The following is a 24,983-nucleotide window of genomic DNA, read 5'->3' as shown; positions in this document are numbered from 1 at the left end:
ATCCCACCACCATCCCCTCCCCCCACCCAATGTGGCAATCACCACCCCCGCAACAATGGCATCACCCTGGCTTCCCCCAGCCTGTGGAGTCAGCTCCCACTTTTGGCCCAGAAGCAGGACTTACAGATAGCGAAAAAATTCAGCCCTGTTAGTTAAAAAAATTAACAGGTGCATTATTGCTGATCAAAATCCTGGAACTCCCTTCCTACCAGCACTGCAGGTATACTTGCGCTAGATGGACAATAGCAATTAGTGATGGTCGACAAATGCTGGCATTACCCAACTTTGAATGAATAATAATTTTTAGAAAATGAAAATATATATTCAAAAAAGCAAACTGAATTTTTTTAAAAAATTAATTCATGGGATGTGGGCATCGCTGGTTACGTCAGTATTTATTGGCCATCCCCAATTGCCTTTGAGAAGCAGTCCATGGGGTGTAGGCATACCTACAGCGCTGTTAGGGAGGGAGTTCCAGGATTTTGACCCAGCGACAGTGAAGGATATATTTCCAAGTCAAGCTGGTGAGTGGCTTGGTGGCGTCCCCATGTGTCTGCTGCCTGTCCTTCTAGATGGTAGGTTTGGAATGTGCTGTCTAAGGAGTCTTGCTCAGTTCCTGTAGTGCATCATGTAGATGGTACACACTGCTGCTACTGTGCATCGGTGGCAGAGGGAGTTAATGTTTCTGGATGGGGTGCCAATCAAGCAGGCTGCTTTGTCCTGGATGGGCAATAAATTCAATTTATTAATCCTCACCAGGAAACATTTATCAATGGGTAGATAATATGTACCTTCAAAACATTATGATGCAATACTGGGCTGGAGTAGGAGCACCTAAATCATAAATTGTACGTATTCATCAAGATTCTCTAAATGAAGTTTTATTAAAACTACCACGTGATATGGGAAAATGTACAGGAGTTAGAAAAATAAATCAAAAATGCCCCTGAAAATCAGACCCAAAGTATCACAGTATCATACAATGATACATCACTGAACGAGACCATTCAGCCCATTATACCAGTGCCAGCTCTTTGAAAGAGCTGTCCAATAGTCCCACACCCCGTATTTTCCCCAAAGTCCTTCGTATCTCACCCCTACAATTATTAATCAAATTTCTTTTTGAAAGTGACTATTTTATCTACTTCCACCACACTTTCAGCCAGTATATTTCAGATCAGAACCAGTCACCACATAACAAAATTCTCATCTCATCTCTAAAGTTCTTTTGCAAAGTACTTAAAACTGTGTCCTTCAGCTTGTAAACAGCTGTTCGTTACTTTAGAGACAAAAACAAAAAACTGCGGATGCTGGAAATTCAAAACAAAAACAGAATTACCTGGAATAACTCAGCAGGTCTGGCAGCATCGGCAGAGAAGAAAAGAGTTGACGTTTCGAGTCCTCTTGACCCTTCAACAGAACTAGGTGAATCCAAGGAAAGGGGTGAAATATAAGCTGGTTTAAGGTGTGGGGGGGTGGGGGGGGCGGGTGGTGGGGGAGAGAAGTGGAGGGGGGTGGTGTGGTTGTAGGGACAAGCAAGCAGTGATAGGAGCAGATCATCAAAAGATGTCACAGACAAAAGAACAAAAGAACACATAGGTGTTGTAGTTGGTGATATTATCTAAACGAATGTGCTAATGAAGAATGGATGGTAGGGCACTCAAGGTATAGCTCTAGTGGGGGTGGAGGGAGCATAAAAGATTTAAAAACATTTAAAAATAATGAAAATAGGTGGGAAAAGAAAAATCTATATAATTTATTGGAAAAAATAAAAGGAAGGGGAAGAAACAGAAAGGGGGTGGGGATGGAGGAGGGAGTTCAAGACCTATAGTTGTTGAATTCAATATTCAGTCCAGAAGGCTGTAAAGTGCCTAGTTGGAAGATGAGGTGCTGTTCCTCCAGTTTGCGTTGGGCTTCACTGGAACAATGCAGCACGCCAAGGACAGACATGTGGGCAAGAGAGCAGGGTGGAGTGTTAAAATGGCAAGCAACAGGGAGGTTTGGGTCATTCTTGCAGACAGACCGCAGGTGTTCTGCAAAGCGGTCGCCCAGTTTACGTTTGGTCTCTCCAATGTTGAGGAGACCGCATTGGGAGCAACAAATGCAGTAGACTAAGTTGGGGGAAATGCAAGTGAAATGCTGCTTCACTTGAAAGGAGTGTTTCCCTTCTTTTCCTTGACCTCTCTGTCTCAATCTCTGGTGATACCCAGGAATTCAACACCTATGTGTTCTTTTGTTCTTTTGTCTGTGACATCTTTTGATGATTTGCTCCTATCACTGCTTGCTTGTCCCTACAACCACACCACCCCCTCCACTTCTCTCCCCCCACCCACCTTAAACCAGCTTATATTTCACCCCTTTCCTTGGATTCACCTAGTTTTGTTGAAGGGTCATGAGGACTCGAAACATCAACTCTTTTCTTCTCCACCGATGCTGCCAGACCTGCTGAGTTTTTCCAGGTAATTCTGTTTTTGTGTTCGTTACTTCATCCTTTATGATTTGAACATCTCTATGAAATTCCCTTTAACCTTCTCTAGCCAAAGACATTAACCACACCCCAGCAGTCCTTTTACTCTCTTGTTTTTGAATAGGTATCTAAAGGTATGTAGTATCTAGTTCACTAATAGTTACTGCAAATAACCATTCCAACAGCATTGTACTAGCAATAAGACAGCCCTGGAATTGTTATACCATTAACTAAATTTCTCCTGCAATCCACATACGCCTTAATAAGTAAGAAAAAAGTTTGCAATTCCAAAGTAACGCGGTATTCTATGAAATGTAAATGTAAACGTAAAAACTCTTAAGTTAATCATAAAGAAATTCCTTAACACCATTACTCCAAAACCGCAGCAATTTGCAAAGTAGTAAGACAAAAAAAATCACGTTTGACTTACATCAGCTTGTCTTCGAGCAAGTTATTAAAATAGTCTCCGAAAAAATTTGCCATTTCTTTCAACGTGTTAGGGGTTTTGCTGAAATTTGAAACAAATGTGATATTCTGCAGAGGCGGAAATCAGAACACTGGCCCAGATGCCAGGAATGTTGTGTCTGTTTTATCCCTGACCAGGTAACCATAGGGATAGGAAACCTCGTTACTTGGGCAACATGACCCACTTCCGAAACGCTGCCTCGTGGACAAAGGTATCGTCTAATGCAACTATGCGGTCAACAAGTGCTGCTTGCAGTTCAAGACTCACTCATGCATTGCGTAACCATTTAATGTGAACCCGAGCGATCCTGGCCTTACTAAATTTGCAGCGAGGCTGCCAAGCAGCTAAAAACAAAAAACTGCGGATGCTGGAAATCCAAAACAAAAACAGAATTATCTGGAAAAACTCAGCAGGTCTGGCAGCATCGGTGGAGAAGAAGAGTTGATGTTTCGAGTCCTCATGACCCATCAGCAGAATTGGGTTCTGCTTGGATTCACCCAGTTCTGCTGAAGGGTCATGAGGACTCCAAACGTCAACACTTTTCTTCTCCTCTGGTGCTGCCAGACCTGCTGAATTTTTCCAGGTAATTCTGTTTTTGCCAAGCAGCTAACTTTGTTGTCAAGGCGGACATGAAATACTTGCCCATTTAAGAGACTAATGCAAAGGAATCTGATCGATGTGATTTGGACGAGGACCTGAAGCTCACTCCTCCCTGAGTTTGCTGGAAGGTAAAAGCAGTGCTGAGGAATGCAGATCTCAACCACCTCAGAGCCTGGGGAACAGGGAAGCAGAAGTAACATAAGAGCAAAATACTGCGGATGCTGGAAATCTGAAACAAAAACAAAAATAGCTGGAAAAGCTCGGCAGGTCTGACAGCATTTGTGGAGAGGAATACAGTTAACTTTTCGAGTCCTTATGTCGAGTTCTGATGAAGAGTCATACGGACTCGAAACGTTAATTGTATTCCTCTCCGCAGATGCTGTCAGACCTGCTGAGTTTTTCCAACTATTTTTGTTTTTGAAGCAGAAGTAACATGCTGTCGGTATGGTGGAAATTTGAAATAAAAATGAGGAAAATTCTGGAGACATTCCCGATCGAGTCACACAGCATTTGTGGGGACAGAGAAACAGAATTCATCGGGCAGAATTTTCCCATGTCCTAAGCCCCCACATTGACTAGAATTGCAATCTTCCGGGAGGTGTCTCCCGAATTGTTCGCCTGATGCTTCAGGCCCAATCAGAGAGGCAGCAGCTCTAGAGCCTGGGTAGCCCCACCCAGGGAGGAGGTGGGCATTGTTGAGACAGGTAAGAGACCCCAAGGGCACCTGAACAATGGAGACGCCCTTGCTGACCTGCAAAGCAATCATTAAATAGCAAGGTTATAGTCCAGTTAATGAATCGGGGTGGGCAAACTCTTCCCCAGATTGGTTTAGGCCATGATTGTGGTCTTTTTTAAATGTAGCCCCCTCTGCATTATAGATTATGGAGTGTCCAGGCCAGAGGCTGGCACAGAGGGTAATGCAGACACGGCATTCTAGAAAGAGCTGATGAGGAAACAGTACAGGACAATTGGCTGAAATACAGTGCGATCCTGTAAAACACTATTGTAAAATGGCCATTGGTCACCCTGCATCCGACTCCGATGACCCTCCTTTGAGCTAGCAGCATTGATCCATGCCACCATCAAAATGACTGGAGGCCTCAAGCTCACCCCTAATTGGAGACTTCACTGTGCAAATGCAGCTGAACCACTCCTGAGAAAGATCCCACCTCAGACAGGAATGCATCAGTGAGTCATCCTGAAGCCCACCACCATGGGGCCAGGAAAATTCAGCCCAGTGTTTCACATGGATGATCTTTCATCAGACTACAAGATGTTGGATGAAATACAGGTGAAAACCTTTTTAGTTGAAGGATCCGTTTTCACAAGTATTAGTAATCATGCCCCCCCCACCCCCATGTAAATTACAATAGTATAATCTCCTTGTGCATCTACAGTTTGAATGTAAAGTTCACCAATATCCTGTTAAAGGGATTTGCTTGAAAATGTGCCAGTGCTGAACTTGATGTGATTGTTGATGTGAAAACTTTTATCGTTCCTTTAGCTGAAAAGTAACCCTACAGCATGCCTGTTAAATACTTCACCACACAACACCTTCTTGTTCTTTCTAGAGTGGGAAATAGGCTGAGTGACTCCTTTTTGGAAGACTAGTACTGTATTCAGCTGTAACCCTCCCACTGACTGCCTACACACTGTACAATTGGGTGTTTCATGATTCTCCCCCCCCACACTAATGTTTACCAGCCTCTCTGCACCGGAACGTGGTGCCTGGTGTGTGAAATTTCTGCTGTTGGGACACTGTCAGCTATAAGGACTGTGGCTTTAGTCTGGGTCAAGCCACTGGCCCAGCCTTTGCGCTCAGTGAATGAAGTTCGGCTTGATCATCAATCCAGGCCCCTGGTCAAGGCTGACATGGTGACTCCTTGCTCACATCCCACAGTCCTAGCCCCGAGAATCCACTCCTGCTGTCAGTCCAAGGCACTGCAAATATTATGCGCCTGTTCCCAGAGCCTTCTCAGCCTAGTGGCCACCTGGTGACTGCTTACCATTGTGCCACTGTGCAAGGACACCAAGCATCTGCGCCTGACATCCAACTCCCCAGAGTGTGAGCTCTTGGCTGTGTCACCCCAGTGGATGAAGGAAATCCAAATAACAAAATAACTGGGGGTGTGGGTGGGGCGCGGTGGCATCTGGGCTGGGGATGGGCAGGTGCAGTCAATTAGCACAGTGCTTTTCACCTCCAGCCCTGGATTTGATTTTAACCCACACTGATCTAGACTGAACTGATGTCAGACCCGAAGGCCTGATAAAAGTTTATTTTTCCCTCTCTGTTGGTTGTATGGGTCCAATGCTTGGACAACCTCAGTCTACTTCAGAGTGGATACATTCCAACTGCACAAAATATATGCTATATTAGCACAAACTGCCAATCTCACTCAGAAGGACCACACCCCCTTTAAACCAACAGTCCAAAAATTGATTTTAAATTTAAATAGCAAGCCTACAAACTTACCACAGCACTCTTTCAACAGTGGAATTCCAAAGGCTTTTCTCCAACCTTATTTACTGGACACAGCAGACTTTTGCAAAAATGGCTGGAGGTTTCCCCAAGACTATTTCACACACTCCTGTTAGATCATACATGCACCCCTCCCAACTCCCAACATCACCTTCCTTCCTCCTTTATATATGTTTCTCTCACTTTAATCTGTAAATTTCACTGTTCTATATGTCTTTGGAACTGTACTTTTCCCATAATATAAAAATCTTTCATGTTGCCAAAATGATCAGTACCTTTTGGGAAAAATAACATCATAACATTGCCTTATTTATCTTGCTGGTTGTAAACATCCTACCATCCCTTTGAAACCCAAATAACTCCTTCACTTATCTAAAAATGCAAATTTCCTTCACACCCTACATGCTAAGACCTCATCCATGTTTAGTCATTAGCATTTCAAATACCTTTTACCCCTAACTTATTTTGAAAATTTCAAGCTTGCAGCCTATCTGACTCGAATTTAACTAAATCATACATTCAGAGCTTCACCTCACCCTCACGTGCTTTGTATTTCTACAAGCCTTACATATCTCACAGCATGCACACATTGTCAGCTATTCAACCGTAACAGGTACATTCCCCAAAACACATAGGACCTAACTAACACACTTCCCTCTCTCTTGCAGGGTAAGGTGCCACAGAACCACAGGCAATAGCAACCAACTGATGGGAGACAGGCTTGGCTGCATGTCTTCATCCTGATGCAGGAGCCAGTATTCACCATCATTGGAGCGGCCATGACTGAGGCCAGGGCCAGCAGTGGGGTTGGAACCACTGAAGATGATGGTATCCTCGTACATAATCCTCCCCATCACATCCCACCCCTCCCTCATCCCACAATCTCTTCTGATTTACAAGCTGCAGATTGTGTAAGTATTACACCCCTTTCTTTCCCCCACAATTTCCTCACTACAACCCTCCTATCTTTGTGCTTTTCTCCTTTCAGATATCCAAGAACTACAACCTGGCCAGACAATGGGGTAAGAGCAAGAAGGGACAAGACAATTGATGATGAAATACATCCATTTGCTCCGACTCTCTGAGCCTCCAGCTCAGATTCTGACACTGCACGTATTGTAACGGATAGCTTAGAGGTGTGATCTGCACTTGGTGATTGTGCACCATGGGGAGATAGCAATTCTTTGTAGGAGGAGGTCGCATATGAGTTCTGCTGAAGGGAACTCAGATGAGAACTCTGATGGGGCAGGATATGGAAGAAAGCTGATGAGTATGCACACACAAATGCTTGGTACATAGGCAGGCGTCCCAAAAAACCTGCTTCACTGTCAAGGAGTATGGAGGATTCTGGCACCAACTTGGCACAGGGCCTAGCACAGAGCTTGGAGCCCATCCTTACCAGCATGGAAATGAACTCCATTATCACACTTATGTACCCAACCATGAGCCAGTATCTGGTGACTGATTTCTTAGCTTCCAGTCAGCACAAGTGGAAGCCACAGCTTAAGTCATGGCTGCTCAGACTGAAGTCAGGCAAACATAGTTTGTTGTCACACAAGCTCACTTGTTGCCATTGCAGATAACAGTGTTCAAAGGAGCTTCTGGACTCTCAAAGCAGTCCTGCAATTTGTAGTTCAGCAAATTGCTAGGATTTCTGTGGCGCTGTCCCAGCAGAGTTGCAGTGGCTCTGTGCAGCATGTACCTTCTTCCTCTCTCAGGATTACAACGTTCATCCCCCAGCACTGCCACTCCACCAGTGTCCTTGTTTTTGCCTGCCAGCAAGGTCCAGGAGAGGGGGATGCAAATGGTGCCAATCACTGGGGGCTAGCGGGGCCCATGCTCATTGGCTGAGTAGCCTGTCATTCTGGATGGTCAGTGTTCAAAGCAGCCAATCTGGCAGATGGGTCACCCTGATCGGCAGGTTACTCAGCCAATGATTGCTATTGTTCAGCTCCTTTTCCTGCCTATCTCCTCGTGACCAGTTTTTGTGTCAGACTTGTGTGCCGCTTTCTTCCCGACTGGAGCGCAAAGTAAGTGCCTCTACATTTACTTAACCTGCCCCCCCATAGGCCCTTCCATTCCCGACCTCTTCTCTGAGTCTCAAAGTCGTTCCCCTAGTTCAATCTCTTGATGAAGGTGTCTCCATAAGACCATAAGACATAGGAGCAGAAATTAGGCCATTCGGCCCATTGAGTCTGCACCGCCATTCACTCATGGCTGATAAGTTTCTCAACCTCATTCTCCCGCCTTCTCCCCGTAACCTTTGATCCACTTACCAATCAAGAACCTATCTATCTCAGTCTTAAATACACTCAGTGACCTGGCCTCCACAGCCTTCTGTGGCAATGAATTCCATAGATTCACCACTCTCTGACTAAAGAAGTTTCTCCTCCTCTCTGTTCTAACAGGTCTTCCCTTTACTCTGAGGCTGTGCCCTCGGGTCCTAGTCTCTCCTACTAATGGAAACATCTTCCCCACGTCCATTCTATCCAGGCCTTTCAGTATTCTGTAAGTTTCAATCAGATTCCCCCTCATGCTTCTAAACTCCATCGCGTATAGACCCAGAGTCCTCAAACGTTCCTCATATGTTAAGCCTTTCATTCCTGGGATCATTCTCGTGAACCTCCTCTGGACCCTCTCCAGGGCCAGCATATCCTTCCTGAGATATGGGGCCCAAAATTGCTCACAATATTCTAAATGTGGTCTGACCAGAGCCTTATAAAGCCTCAGCAGCACTTCCCTGCTTTTATATTCTAGTCCTCTCGAAATAAATGCCAACATTGCATTTGCCTTCCTAACTACTGCATCAACCTTCAAGTTAAACTTAAGAGAATCCTGGACTAGGGCTCCCTTTGCACTCCAGATTTCTGAATTCTCTCCCCATTTAGAAAGTAGTCGATGCCTCTATTCTTCCTACCAAAGTGCATGACCTCACACTTGCCCACGTTGTATTCCATCTGCCACTTCTTTGCCCATTCTCCTAACCTGTCCAAATCCTTCTGCAGTCTCTCCGCCTCCTCAATACTACCTGTCCCTCCACCTATCTTTGTGTCATCTGCAAACTTAGCCAGGATGCCCTCAGTTCCTTCATCTAGATCATTAATGTATAAAGTGAAAAGTTGTGGTCTCAACACTGACCCCTGAGGAACTCCACTAGTCACTGGCCGCCATCCTGAGAAGGACCCCCTTATCCCCACTCTCTGCCTCCTGCCAGACAGCCAATCTTGTGTTTTGTGCCTATGGCCCAGGGCTCTTCCCCACCCCCGCAATCTTTTCTGAGTTTTTAAGTCGTTCCCCAGTCCAGTCCCTTGATGATGGTGTCTGTGGCCCAGGGCCCCTCCCCTCTTCCCTGGGATCTCTTCCCTGAGTATGCATCAAGGGACTGGGGGAGGACTTTTGCCCATCGGAAAGGTAGGGTGTGCTTCAGCTTTCTACCAGCAAGGGAAGACGCCTTAATTGCATCTCTACAGACATGTATCCTCATGCCCAATATTAAAGGCTCCATTTAGTGGCAACTGGCGACATAATCCATCCAGAATGGAAATGATTGGACCATTTCCCCCACCAATCAGACCTGGAGTCAAGCCATTCTGTAAGTAACCAGGTTTGATTTTGCGAACCCAATTTATATTAGGTAGCTGTCCTCTTATTGCATTTCGCTGGAGAAATAATTCCGCTGCTTACTGTTACTTTGCTCAGAAGTTCAAAGGCTCCCAAGTTCTGTCCTGCCTCCAGCTCGATAGCTGCACAGTAGAGTCAATGTTCCGTTTGAATTCAGAAATAATCCCATCCCTGGGTTTTTGGATGTAGTCAACAGCCTGAGCACCTGGCAGACAGGTCTCTCGCCTTTTCTCTTGTCATGGCAGAGTGGTAACCCAGCAATTTTGGGCACAATACTGCTATGTTCTCATCAGTGCAACCAAAAAGGATCAAGAGTGGAGAATGCACAGCCCATCAGATGATGGGAATATCTCAAACTGCCACAGTGTAGGCTGAACCCAGGTTGCTCTCAAGGGAGCCTCAGGATTTCTGTAAATTTGAATGAGTGATCGGGGATGTCTCACCCTGAGTGAGGTGAGTGCGAATATAATGCCTGAAATATTACAATGTGGACTTAGATGTGTTGGCAAAGTGCTGACCTCAGCCAGATACTGACTGCAGTTGAAAGCCAAACACAATGACAGAAACTATTATATTCAGAACCTGTGGCAAGAGAGGAAAAGCTGGAGTGGGACCAAAGCTGGAGAGGCTCCCTGAGTGCAGCCCAAACCCAAAGCCATGGCTGGCTCCTGGGAGCCAATCCTGGGGCAACTGGTGCCAACACCTCTCCTATCCCCCGCCCACTGTTTTCGTCTTCTGGTCCCAGTGGGAGGGGGAGTCTGTGAATACAGCGAAGTCTGTGGAGTGGGGACCCAGAGCTGGTTTGCCGAGATGCAGATCCTCAGCAGCTCTTCCTTCCTTCCTTCCCTCCCCCTACAGCTGGCAGCAAGGTATGGCTCCGCCTGGCTGGCCTATCCCCTCTCTCTCTGTTTGAGCAATGCGGCCCTATGCCATCAGCCACATGGCGGGGTCAGTGGGCAGAGGTGAAGTTTTGTGGCCTCATTGGCGGCTGCTGCTGTCCGGGGAGGGAGAAGGGAGCTCAGGCAGCAGTCAGTGAACGGAACCATCCCCTCTCCTCCTCCCCTTCCTCCCTCTCTCTTTCTACTACTCCAACATTGAAACAATACGAGCTACAGCATGGAGACGGTCTTGTTTTCTGTTCAGAAAAGGTTGTCAAAATATAAAACAAAATCTGAAGGCTTTCTTGCAATCTGGGTTTCAAGTATTGAACCTTTCTTCGAAATTTGAAGTTACCTTTCAGGTGAAAGGCCACCAATGTGAAAAGTTAACTCTGTTTTTCTCCATGGAAGCCACCTGACCTGCTGAGTTTTTCTGGCATTTTTTCTTTTTATTTCAGATTTCCAGTATCTGCACTAAGTTATGAAACTACAGTCACCATGACAGTGAAATGAACAGAACATGTTAATGAGGCAGTCACTGAAATCACTGTTATCTGTATGCAGTGCTATAAATAGCTAATGGAATTGTTTGCTGTCGGATTAGCAATATTGCACAACGGTGTTAAGATATAATTTGTACTCACTGGTTTGTTTAATGGTCATTGTGGGATCACCTATAGGGCACACACTAACTAACACTGCATTATATTACTGCTACTCCTAATATTGATGACCTATGCTGCATATATACTGGATGATATTTGTATCCAGATGCCAACAATGTGCCTTACCATTTTACTGGGACCTTTCTGTGATTGTTTAGTGAAGTGATTGGTGAATCTTGAAAGGGGGAAAGAATAACATGCATGATTGAGGGGGAGGGTCCCAGGGGAGGAGGGTGAAGGGGCCCAGAAACAGGAGGAGCACTAGGGCCCATGATTTATCTCCCTGGCCCTGCCTGCTAGCCAGTCTATTCAGGCTGTTGGGTCAGCTAGGATCCTAGGGATAGGAGAGGTGTTGGCGCCTGTTGCCCCAGGATTGCCTCCCAGGAGCCAGCCATGGCTTGCACGAGGTCATCCTGCAAGGCCATCTGCAGTCTCCCTCACTGCAAGTCAGCAACCTTACATCAGGCATATAGTTCTGCTATAGAGCACTAGGACAGGCAAAGGCACACACAAAACAAAAACTAAGGGATGCACAATGATGAATAGTTGTCTTTTGTATGGAATATTGGAAGGCTTAATTGATAAGGGTGGGTTGGAATGTTTCTTTTGTAGTGGCTTTTGTTTCAGAATTGTGGTCAAGATCACTGTATATTGGTCATTAACTGAGGGAAGGTGTGGCCTGGGACTGTTGGTGAATGGGGAATTGGGGTTGCATTCACTGGTACCTCAATCAGATGAGCCGATCACAGACAGCCCCGGGTGAAGAGGGTATGTGTTGGTTGCCTCCTTCTCTTGAACTGCTTGTTGTGACAAGGGTTGTGCCCTCAGGCTAACAAGGTTGTGCAGGATGCAGCAGATCATAATGAATCATGACACATGCTCTGGAGGGCACTGCAGGGCTGCTCCAGAGTGGTCCAGGCAGCAGAAACATTGCTTAAGCATCCCAATGGTCAGCTCAATGGCATTTTGTGCGGCAGCATGGCTCTCATTCTATGTATGTTACCCACTTAGGTTGTAAACCAGAGTTTACCCAAAAGGAGTCGACACGATTAACAGGAAGGAAGGAGAGAAAATCAATACATTTCTAAATTTTAACGTAAAACGGGTTAAAAATATTAAGATTGTGTCCAGTATGTGTGATGTGTCCACAGAAGTAAACAATATCACTTTTGTGTTAGACTTGCAATGTCACTAAGTTATATAAAAAAGGAAGTCATAAGTTCAAATTCCTGGTCTGTGTTGAGTCAACCAGGCAACATTTGGTTTCAGTACCTCTGGAACAATGAGTGATAATTATTTATCCTCATACCAATTTAATGACCTCTGCTAAAAATGTACATTTGTTAACATAAAGTCTGGACAGAATTGGATGCAATTGTAATCCCCACATTCTTTGGATGAAATATGAAAGGACTGCCAGTCTTCATACCCCAGTAAGGGAGAATGCAATCAAGAAAGGACAGTGAAAAGTGGTAAAAATGCAATATTGCAGCAAAAAAGAAGCCAAACTTTACTCTTCATCTAACTGGACTATGCCTCATCCAGAAATGTTTGATGGTGGCACTGGGAGTCTGAAATGGAAAGTTTTCCATACTCCAGAATGAACATTCCTCATTTTAGTGAGAATAAAATCATTTTCAAAGGAAGAAAAACAAATGGACCAACTACTTGTAAAGAAGTATAAATCTTTTCACCAGAAAAGAGAAGATAAAGAGGTGATCTGACAGCAATCTCTAAAATTATGAAGAGGTTTGACTGGGCAGATTAGAAAGAAAAATAATAGTCACTAAGAGATCCAGTAAGGAATTCAGAGTAAAGAAGCTTCTTCTGAGAGTGGCGAGAATGTGGAACTTGCTACTACATGAAGTGGTCGATGCAAATAGCATATTTGTATTTAAAGGGAAGCAGGATAAACACATGAGGGAGAAAGGAATATAAGGATATGTTGATAAGGTGAAGTAGGGTAGGCGGAGGTTCAGTGGAGCATAAACACTGGAATTCACATGTTGGACCAAATGACCTATTTCTGTATTATAACGTTCTATGTAATGGATAGAAATGTTCACTGAAGGAAGTGTGGTTTAAACATGAGCTGAGGCTGAGATTCAAACTGCTACGCGATGCAAATTTTGCATCTTGTAAAAGTGTTGGAAGATTTACGAACAGAGGGAGTATATTAAAATAATTGCTCACTTTTTCCAAATAGAAATAATTTCTCTGTTAAATGCTGCTGCAGGAGAAGTTCAAGCTTACAAAATGCTTCAAAATGTATATTTTAATTAGTTTTAGAATTAAAATTTGTACACTTTCTTTAAAAATACATCACAAACGTTAATCACAAAAAGAAATCAACAACACAATTTCAAGACTTCAATTGTAAACAGATTATGAAATAATTCAAGATCTATTCAACACTAAATCATCTCCCAAGTCGGATTATCAAATGTGCACTGAGTACAGCATCAGTCATGTAAGCAGCTTCAATTGGATTCAGTTTTCCTTTTAAAAAGTCTTGAATTATTGCAGCACCAAATCTTGTTTTCAACATCAGAAATTTGTGGCCTCAATTTTCTAATGGCAATTCATGTCAATCAATCATTTGTAACCATCTTATCTAATGGAAAGGAGGGTTTGTACAAAACATCCACTAAAAAAGGAACATTTCAAGGAATTAAGGAAAGAGTGTAAGTAATTATTTATAGACACCTGACAGCACATAAAGTGCAATGTTTTCCAAAATTACCCATGTGAATTACTAAGACATTTTAAAATATTGTAATACCACTCAGTAGCTTTCAAGTGAGCAATGTCAAGCTAAAATAGAATCTAGAAAGGCATGTAAAAACCATCAGTGATCCTGTACATTAAAAACTGTCCCTTCAGATGTGATAAATGGCCACATACAGTAAAATGTTAACAGTAAATAAAATAATTTGTGCTTCAATTCAGCAGTAGTCTATTTTTGTGCCAGTAAAAGCACCTGATAATTGACACATTAGAATGTTAGAAAAAGTGGAAATAATCCAGCATTACAATTACTGATAACAGAACTGCAATATTCTCAAATGACAGACAATCTGCCATTCTGTAAATGCTGGCTAAAGTGCAACCTGCTACTATATATCTAGTAAACACCAATCTTTCCATGAGGATGGTTACATTTTAGTTGAACGCTAGCATTTGAGAAAAACACTGATGACTATATTTAATCTGTACAGGATTTATGTCCAATTGGAATATAAGAAAACCAAGAGATCATCATTGTAAAGTAGAGACTGTAAGCGGCATCATAATCCTCGATTCCATGTAGCGGATCAAGGGAACTGTAAGAATTGACACACAAGGATGGAGTTAACTATTTAATCACATAAATGCAATACATCACTTATCCTTTGTCTGTCAATGTAACGGGTGCATTTTAAATGAGATAAACTCTTGTATAACTTCGGTTAAGATTTTAAATCATGGACAGCTGAAGTCTACTCTGCTTGTCACTGCAACACATTTCAGACATAACAACATCATTTAACTCAGACTTTTAACATAGAAAAACATTCTGACATGGTTCATAAAAGTGTATGGAAAAAGATTAAAAACTGAGCCAAAGAAGGGGGGTATTAAGCACAGTGATCAAAAATGTGGTCAAAGGCATAGGTTTTGGCCTACATTGGCTCCAAGTCCACCAATGCTTCAAATTTAAAATTCCCATTCTCATATTTAAATCCCTCCATGCCCTCACCCTTCCCTATATCTGTATCCTCCTCCAACCCTATAACTCCAGGATCTTACCCTTCCCCCATTCCCCTGACACCACCATTAGCCCTCAGCTATCTAGGCCATGAGTAATGGAATTCCTTCCTTAAAACTCTCCTCCCTTAAGACCCTTATCATTAAAACTGAACTCTTTGACAAGCTTTCAGGTATTCCATCTAATATCTCCTCCTTTGCAATGGTATCAATTTTTATCTGATTATGCTCCTATGAGACACATTGGAATGTTTTAAAGGTGCTATACAAATATTGTTTTTCAGGACCTTAAAGGAAATTGAGTGGAGCAGTTGGAGGAAAGAATTCCTGAGCATGGGGCCTAGGCAGGTTGCCAATGGTGGGCTAAAGGGAGAAGGAAAGGCATAAGAGACTGGAGTCAGAGGAAGGAAGAGTTCAAGGGTGGAAGGAGATTGGAGAGATGAAGCTATAATGGGATTTAAGCAGAAGGATGGAAATGTTAAATTTGAGGAACAGAGGAATGGAAGTCAATGTACATCAGCAAGAACAGTGCTGATGGGAGGTGTGGGATAGGGTACGAGGAACAGAGTTTTGGACAAGCTGAAGTTTATGGAATGTAGAGGATGGAAGAATAAATGGTCAGAACCTCATTTCAGAATTGAACTGAACAGCCTGATTCAGGGCCAAGGAGGAGCAACAGAGTTGGTGAAAAGGACTTCAAGTTTCAATAAGCTGAACAATAGTTGTGGAGGAGGGGCTAGTGTGATCAACCGTATCCACGGCTGCAAAGAGGTTGAATGGGGACAATGCATCACAGTCACAGAGGATGTAATTCATATCATAGGTTAGGGTCACCTCAGTGCTGTGGGTGGGGCAGAAACCTAATTGGAGAGATTGAGACAGGAAGTTGCAAGAGAAGTGATCACAGATCTGGGAAGTAGGAACATATTACAGGACTTTGAAGAAGAAAAGAAGCTAAAGATGGGGTCACAGCTTGTAAGAACAGAGGGGTCGAAGATGGCTCCTTAGGAGAGGTTGGCATTGATGGAAGTTTTGGAGTGGGTCTACAGTGGCAAAGGACAGGGAACCATTTACAGTAACACTTCAGTTGTACCTATATAAAATGTAATTGAGGGCAAAAAAAACTGGACCATAATTGAACGTTAGCTGAATCCTGATCAGATCTTTGACCAAAAACTTTACAATATACCTAGATCAGAGTAGAACTGCTGTCCATCAGACCATGAATTCTCTCCTCCAACCTCACCCCTTTTATCCCCTTTTTTCAATATTCATTTTTATTTTTTTCCCGCTTATTTTTAAATTATTTTATAAATTTATTTTCATTTTTATTCATTGTTTTATCCCCACCTTTTAGCTTATTTTCGATCTTTTTTCAACCACTGCCCCCCACCCCCACTAGGGCCATATGTCACTTGCTCATGTTGTTCTTTCCAGAGTGCTTACCCTTGTCCGGCTATTATCACATTCTGCTTTCTGACCTTAATGTCACCATTAGCACCTCCTTTAGGCAGTACCACCATCATCAACAACCCCTTTGACCTTTTGTTTATGACATCTTTGACAATCTCTCCTTTGTCTCTACCTATTGCTGGCCTTCTATCCAGCTTCACCTGCTCCATCCCCCTTACATAGTATAAGTTTCACCACATTTTTACTCCTCTTAGCTCTGAAGAAGAGTCACACGGACTTGAAACGTTAACTCTGTCTTTCTCTCCACAGATGCTGTCAGTTTTTCCAGCATTTTTTGTTTTTGTTTCAGATTTCCAGCATCTGCAGTATTTTGCCTTTATCTTGCTATCCACCATTACTTGATGTATTGTTTATATAGAATGAAACACGATTAGAACAGAAGCTCCACAGAAGTGCTGTAATTATCCCTTCCTCATCATTAACCGTTAAACGTAAGGCAATAAAAACAAAAAACTGCGGATGCTGGAAATCCAAAACAAAAACAGAATTACCTGGAAAAACTCAGCAGGTCTGGCAGCATCGGCGGAGAAGAAAAGAGTTGACGTTTCAAGTCCTCATGACCCTTCAACAGAACTGAGTGAATCTAAGGAGAGGGGTGAAAGATAAGCTGGTTTAAGGTGGGGGGGAGGCGAGGGGGTTGGATGGGGGGAGAGAAGTGGGGGGGGGGGTGGTGTGGTTGTAGGGACAAGCAAACAGCGATAGGAGCAGATGTCTGCTCCTATCACTGCTTGCTTGTCCCTACAACCACACCACCCCCCCCACTTCTCTCCCCCCACTCCACGTTAAACCAGCTTATATTTCACCCCTCTCCTTAGATTCACTCAGTTCTGTTGAAGGGTCATGAGGACTCGAAACATCAATTCTTTTCTTCCCCACCGATGCTGCCAGACCTGCTGAGTTTTTCCAGGTAATTCTGTTTTTGAAACATAAGGCAATGTTTGCTCAGGGAATATAGGTTCAAATCCCACCATGGCAGCTGGTGGAATTTAAATTCAATTAATAAGTTCAATTAATAAATAAAAATACCTGAAATTGAAAGCTAGTCTCAGTAACAGTGACCATGAAACTATCATCGATAGTCGTAAAAACCCATCTGGTTCACTGATTCCTTTAGGGAAGAAAATCTCCTGTCCTTACCTGGTCTGTACATGTGACTACATGTGACTTCAGACCCACATCAATGTGGGTGACTCGAAACTGCCCTCTGAAATGGCCTAGCAAGCCACTCAATTGTAGGATTTAGGAATGATTAATAAATGCTGCCCTTGTCAGCGACGCCTACATCCCATGAAAGAATATTTTAAAAATCTTATGAGAAACATTGCCTGGTTTATTTCAAACTATTGCAACATTATACAGGGCAACAATATGCACTGACACAGCTAGAAATATGGAATATACTGTATACACTTTCTGATCTGGATTATAGATTCATATTTATTGGTAACTGTAAGCTGCAGGTAGGCTTTTTTATATAAGATACTTAGAATTTATTTTTTCTGTTCTATATCTCCTTCATTTAATTAGAAAGACCTACATCATTTCAATGAGAGTTTCAATTGTTTTTGTCTTTATCGTAAGGTTTCTCAGTGCTTAATCAATAGGCACTAGGTTACCTGTATAATAGACGCACTCATCCCATCCGGGCTTTTGCCAGGCAGCATTCCGTGTTTCGTGCCTGGACTCAAGGTCTTTATAAGCTAGAATTGATTAGCAACATAGAAAAAAGTAAGTATTTTTTATCAATATTCACATCAATTTTAGTGGGCCAAATAAGGAGAAACTGCTTTCACGAGGAGGGTTGGTAAACAGAAGATTTAGGTTTAAGATAATTGGCGGAAGAACCAGAAGGGAGGTGAAGAGAGTTTTTGTTTTAAACAAAACAAAAAGCAAATTGTTATGATTTCTAAAGCACTAAGCAAAATGGTGGTGGAAGCAGGTTCAATATTATCTTTCAAAAGGGAACTGGATATACCCCAGAAAAGAAAGATTCTCAGGGCTATGGAGAAAGAGCAGCACCAAGTGGACAGCTTTTTTAAAGAGCCGGCAAAGACACTATGGGCTAACTGGCCTCCGTCTGTGCTGTGCCATCCTATGAATTTATTACAACTTTCCAGGGCTGTGCAATGAACAAAGTTCAATGCATTCTATCATGTCCATATACCATGTGATACGTTAGCCTCATAATTCACTTTGTGTGAGAAATGTAATACTCCACAATCCAATAGTCAAAATCAACAATTGTGATTACTGCCATATTAGTATGATGGAAAGGATGTCTAGAAATTCAACATTTGATTCAATAAGAGCATTAACAAAACTGTTTACCAGAGGGAAGGTTAGATGTTTCAATTAACCGCCCTGGTGTAAAACAGTAATTTGGCACCTTTTCAACTGATTCACAACTTCAGGTGGGAAAGTGAAAATCTACCCCAAACTCACAAACACTATTGGGAAACAAAATTTCATTCAACTTACCCCACAGATGATGCACCACATACAGGTCACCAACCAGTGAAAAGAATCCACCAACAGCTTCATTATTTTCCTGACGGAATCGAATGGCTCGTGCCCTGAAGACAATCAAAAGATTTAAATAGTTTCAAACAGCACTAAAGCTGCAGTATCTGTTGTCCTGTTCTTGTACTGATTATTGGCAAATCTTGATGTGAAGGGGCCAACATGTTTTTTTTTATTAGTTATTTTTAATCATTCCACATTTTCAATGTGTCACATCATTTTCATTCTATATGCTCCTGGCTCCAATACAACAAGTAGTGACTTACAAAGGAACTACAAATGATAGTCTAGACAATGTGGCAAAGTAATTAATGAATGCGGGAATATAGCTAGACATTAGAGAACAAAGTTTCCAGAGATTGTGCTGATGCAATACATGCACTGGTCAGACCACATTTGCAGCAATATTCAAATCTGGCATCTCATCAAAAAAAAAAACAAATATTGGAAGGACAACAGAGTCAAAGCGAAAGTCACCATAGTCCCAGAGGACCATAGTCTGATCTCTCTTTAGAAAGAGACAACTGGTGGTAAGTTTAACCTGAGGGGCACCACACCTCAGGTGAGGGGCAAGGTTGAGAAGGTGAGGCCTTCATGGATGACCTCAGCAGGTATAGGAATTGAACCCACACTATTGGCGTCACTCTGAATCACAAACCAACCGTCCAGCCAACTGAACTAACTGGAATAGTTGAGACTGGAAGTAACAAGGTATGGATGAGGGTTTCAGCAGCAAGTGATCAGAGGCAGAGATGGGCAATGTTCCAGGAGTGGAAGGAGATGTTCTTGGTGATGGAACAAGTATGAGGTTGGAAGCTCAACTCAGGATCAAATAAGAAAGGTTGCACCTTCAATAATGCAGCACTTCCATTACTGTTGTCAGGCTGCTTGACCAACTTAAAATCTTGGATTCCTTCTAGCTAAATAAGACGATCAAAGGCATTGTTTTGACATGCATTGCAGCTCTGTATCCTTGGCACTAAATCCATACCCCTCCTTAATTGTTATTTTAGGCTGAATCAAACCGTTTACAAATTTGTCATCTTATTTAGCCCTGAGGTGGGCTTCTAACTCCATATTCTACCATGTCAAATCTTCTACCTCTAGCTCCGTAACATTGCATGTCCCTGCTCCTACCACAGTCTGTCTGATGCTGAAATCATCATCCATGTCTTTGTCACCTCCAGGCTTGACTAATCCAAATCTCTTTTTCTATTCATTCAAAGGATGTGGGCTTTGCCTGGCTAGGCCAGCGTTTAGTGCCCATCCCTAATTGCCCTTGAGAAGCTGCCTTCTTAAACTGCCACAGTCCATATGGTGTAGGTACACCCACAGTGCTGTTACGGAGTTCCAGGATTTTGACCCAGCGACAGTGAAGGAACGGTGATATATTTCCAAGTCAGAATAGTGAGTGGCTTGGAGGGGAACTTGCAGGTCGTGGTGTTCCCATGTATCTGCTGTCCTGGTCCTTCTGGGGGTTAGTGGTGGCGGTTTTGAAAGGTGCAGTCTGATGAGCCAAGGTGAGTTTCTGCACTGCATCTTGTAGATGGTACACACTATTGCTACTGTGTGTTGATGTTCGAGGAATGAATCAATCGGACTGCTTTGTCCTGGATGGTGTCAAGCTTCTTGAGTGTTTTTGGAGCTGCACTCATCCAGACAAGTGGAGAGTATTCCATCACACTCCTGACTTGCCTTGTAGATGCTGGACAGGCTCTGGGAGTCAGGAGGTGAGTTACTCACCACAGGATTCCTAGCCTCTGACCTGCTCTTGTAGCCACAGTATTTATATGGCTTGCCCAGTTCAGTTTCTGGTCAATGGTAACCCCCAGGATGTTGATAGTGGGGGATTCAGTGATGGTAATGCCATTGAATATTAAGGGGCAATGGTTGGATTCTCTCTTGTTGGAGATGGTCATTGCCTGGCACTTGTGTGGTGCAAATGTCACTTGTCAGCTCAAGCCTGGATATTGCCCAGGTCTTGCTGTGTTTGAACATGGACCACTTCAGTATCTGAGGAGTCATGAATGGTGCTGAACGTTGTGCAATCATCATCGAACGTCCCCACTTCTGACCTTATGATGGAAGGAAGGTCATTGATGAAGCATTTGAAGATGGTTGGGCCTAGGACACTACCCCGAGGAACTCCTGCAATGATGTCCTGGAGCTGAGATGACTGACCTCCAACAACCACAACCATCTTCCTTTGTGCTAGGTATGACTCTGACTAGTGGAGAGTTTCTCCCCTGATTCCCACTGACTCCCGTTTTGCTGGGACTCTTTGATGCCACACTCAGTCAAATGCTGCTTTGATGTCAAGGGCAGCTACTCACCTCTGGAGTTCGGCACTTTTGTGCACATTTGAACCAAGGCTGTAATGAGGTCAGGAACTGAGTGATCCTGGGTGTCAATGAGCAGGTTATTGTTAGGCAAGTGCTGCTTGATAGCACAGTTGATGACCCCTTCCATCACTTTACTGATGATCGAGAGTAGACTGATGGGGCGGTAATTGACTGGGTTGGATCTGTCCAGCTTTTTGTGTACAGGACACACCTGGGCAATTTTCCACATAGCCAGTGTTGTAGCTGCGCTGGAACAGCTTGGCTAGGGGCGTAGCAAGTTCTGGAGCACAAGTCTTCAGTACTATTGATGGAATATTGTCAGGTCCCATAGCCTTTGCAGTATCCAGTGCCTATAGCCATTTCTTGATATCATGTGGAGTGAATCAAATTGGCTGAAGACTGGCATCTGTGATGCTGGGGACCTGCGGAGGAGGCTGAGATGGATCATCCACTCGGCATTTCTGGCTGAAGCTTGTGGCAAGTGCTTCAGCCTTATCTTTTGCACTGACATGTTGGGTTCCCCCATCATTGAGGATGGGGATATTTGTGGAGTCTCCTCTTCCAGTGACTTGTTTAATCGCCCACCACCATTCATGGCTGGATTTGGCAGGACTGCAGAGCTTAGTTCTGGTCTGTTGGTTGTGGAATTGCTTAGCTTTGTCTATCACTTGCTGCTTATGCTGTTTGGCAAGTAGTCATGTGTTATAGCTTCCAAATCTTCCTGGCCAACACACCAAACGTCACCTTCTGTAAACATCAGCAGTTCCAAAACTCTATTGCTGTATCCTATCTCGCAACAAGTCCATCTGCAATAGCGCCTTGAATTTAAAATTTTCATCTTCATGTTTAAATCCCTCCAACCCTTCCTATCTCTGTAACTACCCAGAGCCCTATAATTCCCCCATCCCAGCCTTCCCTGCCTCTGTGTTCCTCTGATTCTGGACTCTTTGTATCTCTCCAGTTGACTGGTGGCCATGCCTTCAGCTACTTAAAGCCCAAAGTCTAGAATTCCCTTGCTAAACCCCTCTGCCTCTCCTATTTCCTCTCATCGTTTAAGATCCTCTTTAAAACCCACAATTTTTAACCATCCCTTTGCTTTTGGTCACCCCCTAATATCTAATTCTTTGGCTGAATATTTATTCTTTAATTAGACCTCTGTGAAGCTCTATTATTTTTCAATATTAATGGCATTATTATAATTGCAAGTTGTTTTAAATAATCCAAAAGATAATGCAGCAGCAGAGCAGCTATATAATGTAGCCAATTCTTTTTCTTTTTGTCAGTTCACTTAAGTACACAGTTGACAAGATGGTAACAAAAAAGGAACTGAAACAAGAACAACCAGTTTTAAAATAAAGGAGTGTCATTGTTACAAAGGTTGTATTAATATACAATGTTTAACAAGATTGGTAAAGCTTTTGATGAATGCCCGGTTTCTTTGTATTTAAAAATATCAGAAAGCAAAATAGCACAAGTCATGACATTAGTTAGGCAGCCCATGATGCAAAACACCTACTTCTCAACTGGGTGTGTTCTGGTTGGAATCCCAGGGTTGTACGGATACAGGAACAGGTTATGTCATTTTGCCCCATATATCTGTTTCGCTATTCAATGAGATCATGGTTGCTCTGTGACCTAACTCCATATACCCACCTTTGTCCCATATCCCTTAATATCTTTGATTAATAAAAATCTATCATTCTCAGATTCACACTTACCAATGCTCTTGCAATAGTTGCCATTATGGAAGAGAAATCTAAATTTCTATCACCATTTTGTGTGTAGTAGGGTTTCCTAACTTCACTCGTGAAATGTCTGGATCTAATTTTTTGACTACACCCCATAGTCCTAGGCTCCCCAACCAGCAGAAATAATTTCTCACTATCTACCCTATCTGTTCCCTTTAATTTTGATCACATCCCCTTTAATCTTTTTAATTTCCAGAAAATACAATCTTAGTTTGTGTAATCTGTTCTCATAAATTAAACCTGGGGCCAGAAACTTGGGTGGGAGCGAGCGCGTAGCTCGCGATTGGCTGTGCGCCGCCATTTTACGTGGACGGGGCAATTAAGGCCCGCCCAGCGTGAAGCATGGCAGGTATCACTCAGCGCTATCTGTGAGGGCGGGGGGAGGAGGGAGAGTTGGGGCCTGCACGCAAAAAAGCGCAGAAATCCCCCTGAGGCACGGAGCTGCCTCAAGGAGATTAAGCACATAATAAAAGTTTATAAATAATAATGTTAAAAATTATTTAGATATGTCCCCTCATATGACATTGTCACATGAGCTGGGACAAGTTTGTGAATTGCGCAAAGATGAATTAATAATTTTATGAAACCTTTAGGAAACCTCATCGCGGCCGTGGATGAGGTTTCCTGAAAAGCGTGAAAGCCGCTTGGGCTCTTCACCTGCCTTAAGGTTGGACGGGCAGCGCTGTGAATTATCTACATTACTTCCCTAATGGCCTTAATAGGCCTTTGACAGTTCAGTGGGTGCGCAGCCGCCTCTGGCCTGTGCCCGCCAAACGAAAGATCTAACTAACACGCGATGATGTCAGGACGCACGCCCAACGTCATCCTGCGTCATTTTTTGCGTCGGCATGTCGGGCCTGCCTCCACCCACCCACGGCAATATTCAGGCCTTGGAGTCCGGGTATCATTCTAGTAAATCTATGCCCTCTCCATTTCTAATATATCATCCCTAAGGTATGATGCCCAGAACTGCTCCAGATGTGATCTAACCAGGGTTTTGTATAGCTGACTCTACTCCCTTGTATTCTATTCCTGTAGACATAAAGGCAATTTTCAAACCAGGTCCATAATATGCCTTCAATTCCATTACCTTCAACTGTTGCTAGTGGTCTCTTACGAGGGCCTTTACCAAATGCCTTCTGGAAATCTATATAAGTAACATGCATTGACATTCCCCTATCGACTGCTTTAGTCACTTCTTCAAAAAAATTCAATTAGATTCATTAGGCATGACATATCCTTTACAAATGCATCCTGATTCTCGAATCAGCTGTAATTTTTCAAGATGTCCGGTTACTCTAACCTTAATTATAGAGACTAACAATTTCCTGACAACAGACATTAGGCTAACTGGTCTATAATCCCCTGGTTTCCCTCTCGCATCTTTCTTAAATAGTGGAGTAACATGAACAGTTTTCTAATCTGAAGGAACAGTTCCTGAATCGAGAGAACTTTAGAAGATTATAATTAGGATATGTACAATATTCACTTGTCACAGAAACTCAACTAAGAACAAAACAGTCTTAGTTTGATATAGGTGACAAGTGCCAATTCTATTTATGTCATGTTTGCACTACCTCATTGATTGTTGCTAAGGCCATGACTGACCTGATTACTCCATTAGTGACTGAAATGAGCTATGGGCTAATGTTAATAAAGGCAAGTGAGACAGGTTTAGAGTTTTTGTGGCTTTGTGGTTTTTATTTTCATAGTTTTGACCAGCTGACTCACTCATAAACACAAGCAGGGATTTAAACTTCATGGGGAATCTAAAATAAAGGCACTCCTAAAGTAAGCTTTCACTACAGTACCTGGGTGTAGCCCAATCTCTGCTGCACCACAAAAGTGAAGATCCATCTGTGTTTCATTACCCAGGCAGCAGCCTGACCTGTTTCATCCAGCTCAGGCTGGATCCCCCCCCTTCCATTCCGCAAGTCAGTCAGGAAAGCTGATAATTGAGTCTCAATACAGTTAATG

The 24,983-nt window shown here is 43.1% G+C and overlaps 1 protein-coding gene across 4 annotated transcripts in view; it reads right to left on the bottom strand.

The window, feature by feature from the left end:
• Positions 1 to 13,436: 13,436 nt before the first annotated feature.
• The window catches only part of LOC121286452 (protein NipSnap homolog 1-like), a 79,511-nt gene continuing 67,964 nt past the window's right edge, over positions 13,437 to 24,983 (bottom strand). For all 4 annotated transcript variants that reach the window (XM_041203573.1, XM_041203571.1, XM_041203572.1 and 1 more), the window contains 3 exons: positions 18,875 to 18,969; positions 18,013 to 18,096; positions 13,437 to 14,499 (listed from right to left, as the gene is read on the bottom strand). In XM_041203573.1, coding sequence (XP_041059507.1) covers positions 14,435 to 14,499; positions 18,013 to 18,096; positions 18,875 to 18,969 — 244 coding nt within the window. In that variant the 3' untranslated portion in view covers positions 13,437 to 14,434. The remainder of the gene's footprint in view (positions 14,500 to 18,012; positions 18,097 to 18,874; positions 18,970 to 24,983) is intronic.

Source organism: Carcharodon carcharias, chromosome 13, assembly GCF_017639515.1.
Source record: "Carcharodon carcharias isolate sCarCar2 chromosome 13, sCarCar2.pri, whole genome shotgun sequence".
NCBI lineage: Eukaryota > Metazoa > Chordata > Chondrichthyes > Lamniformes > Lamnidae > Carcharodon > Carcharodon carcharias.
Note: the sequence above shows the minus strand (reverse complement) of the source record. Positions and strands in the feature narration are given on the sequence as shown.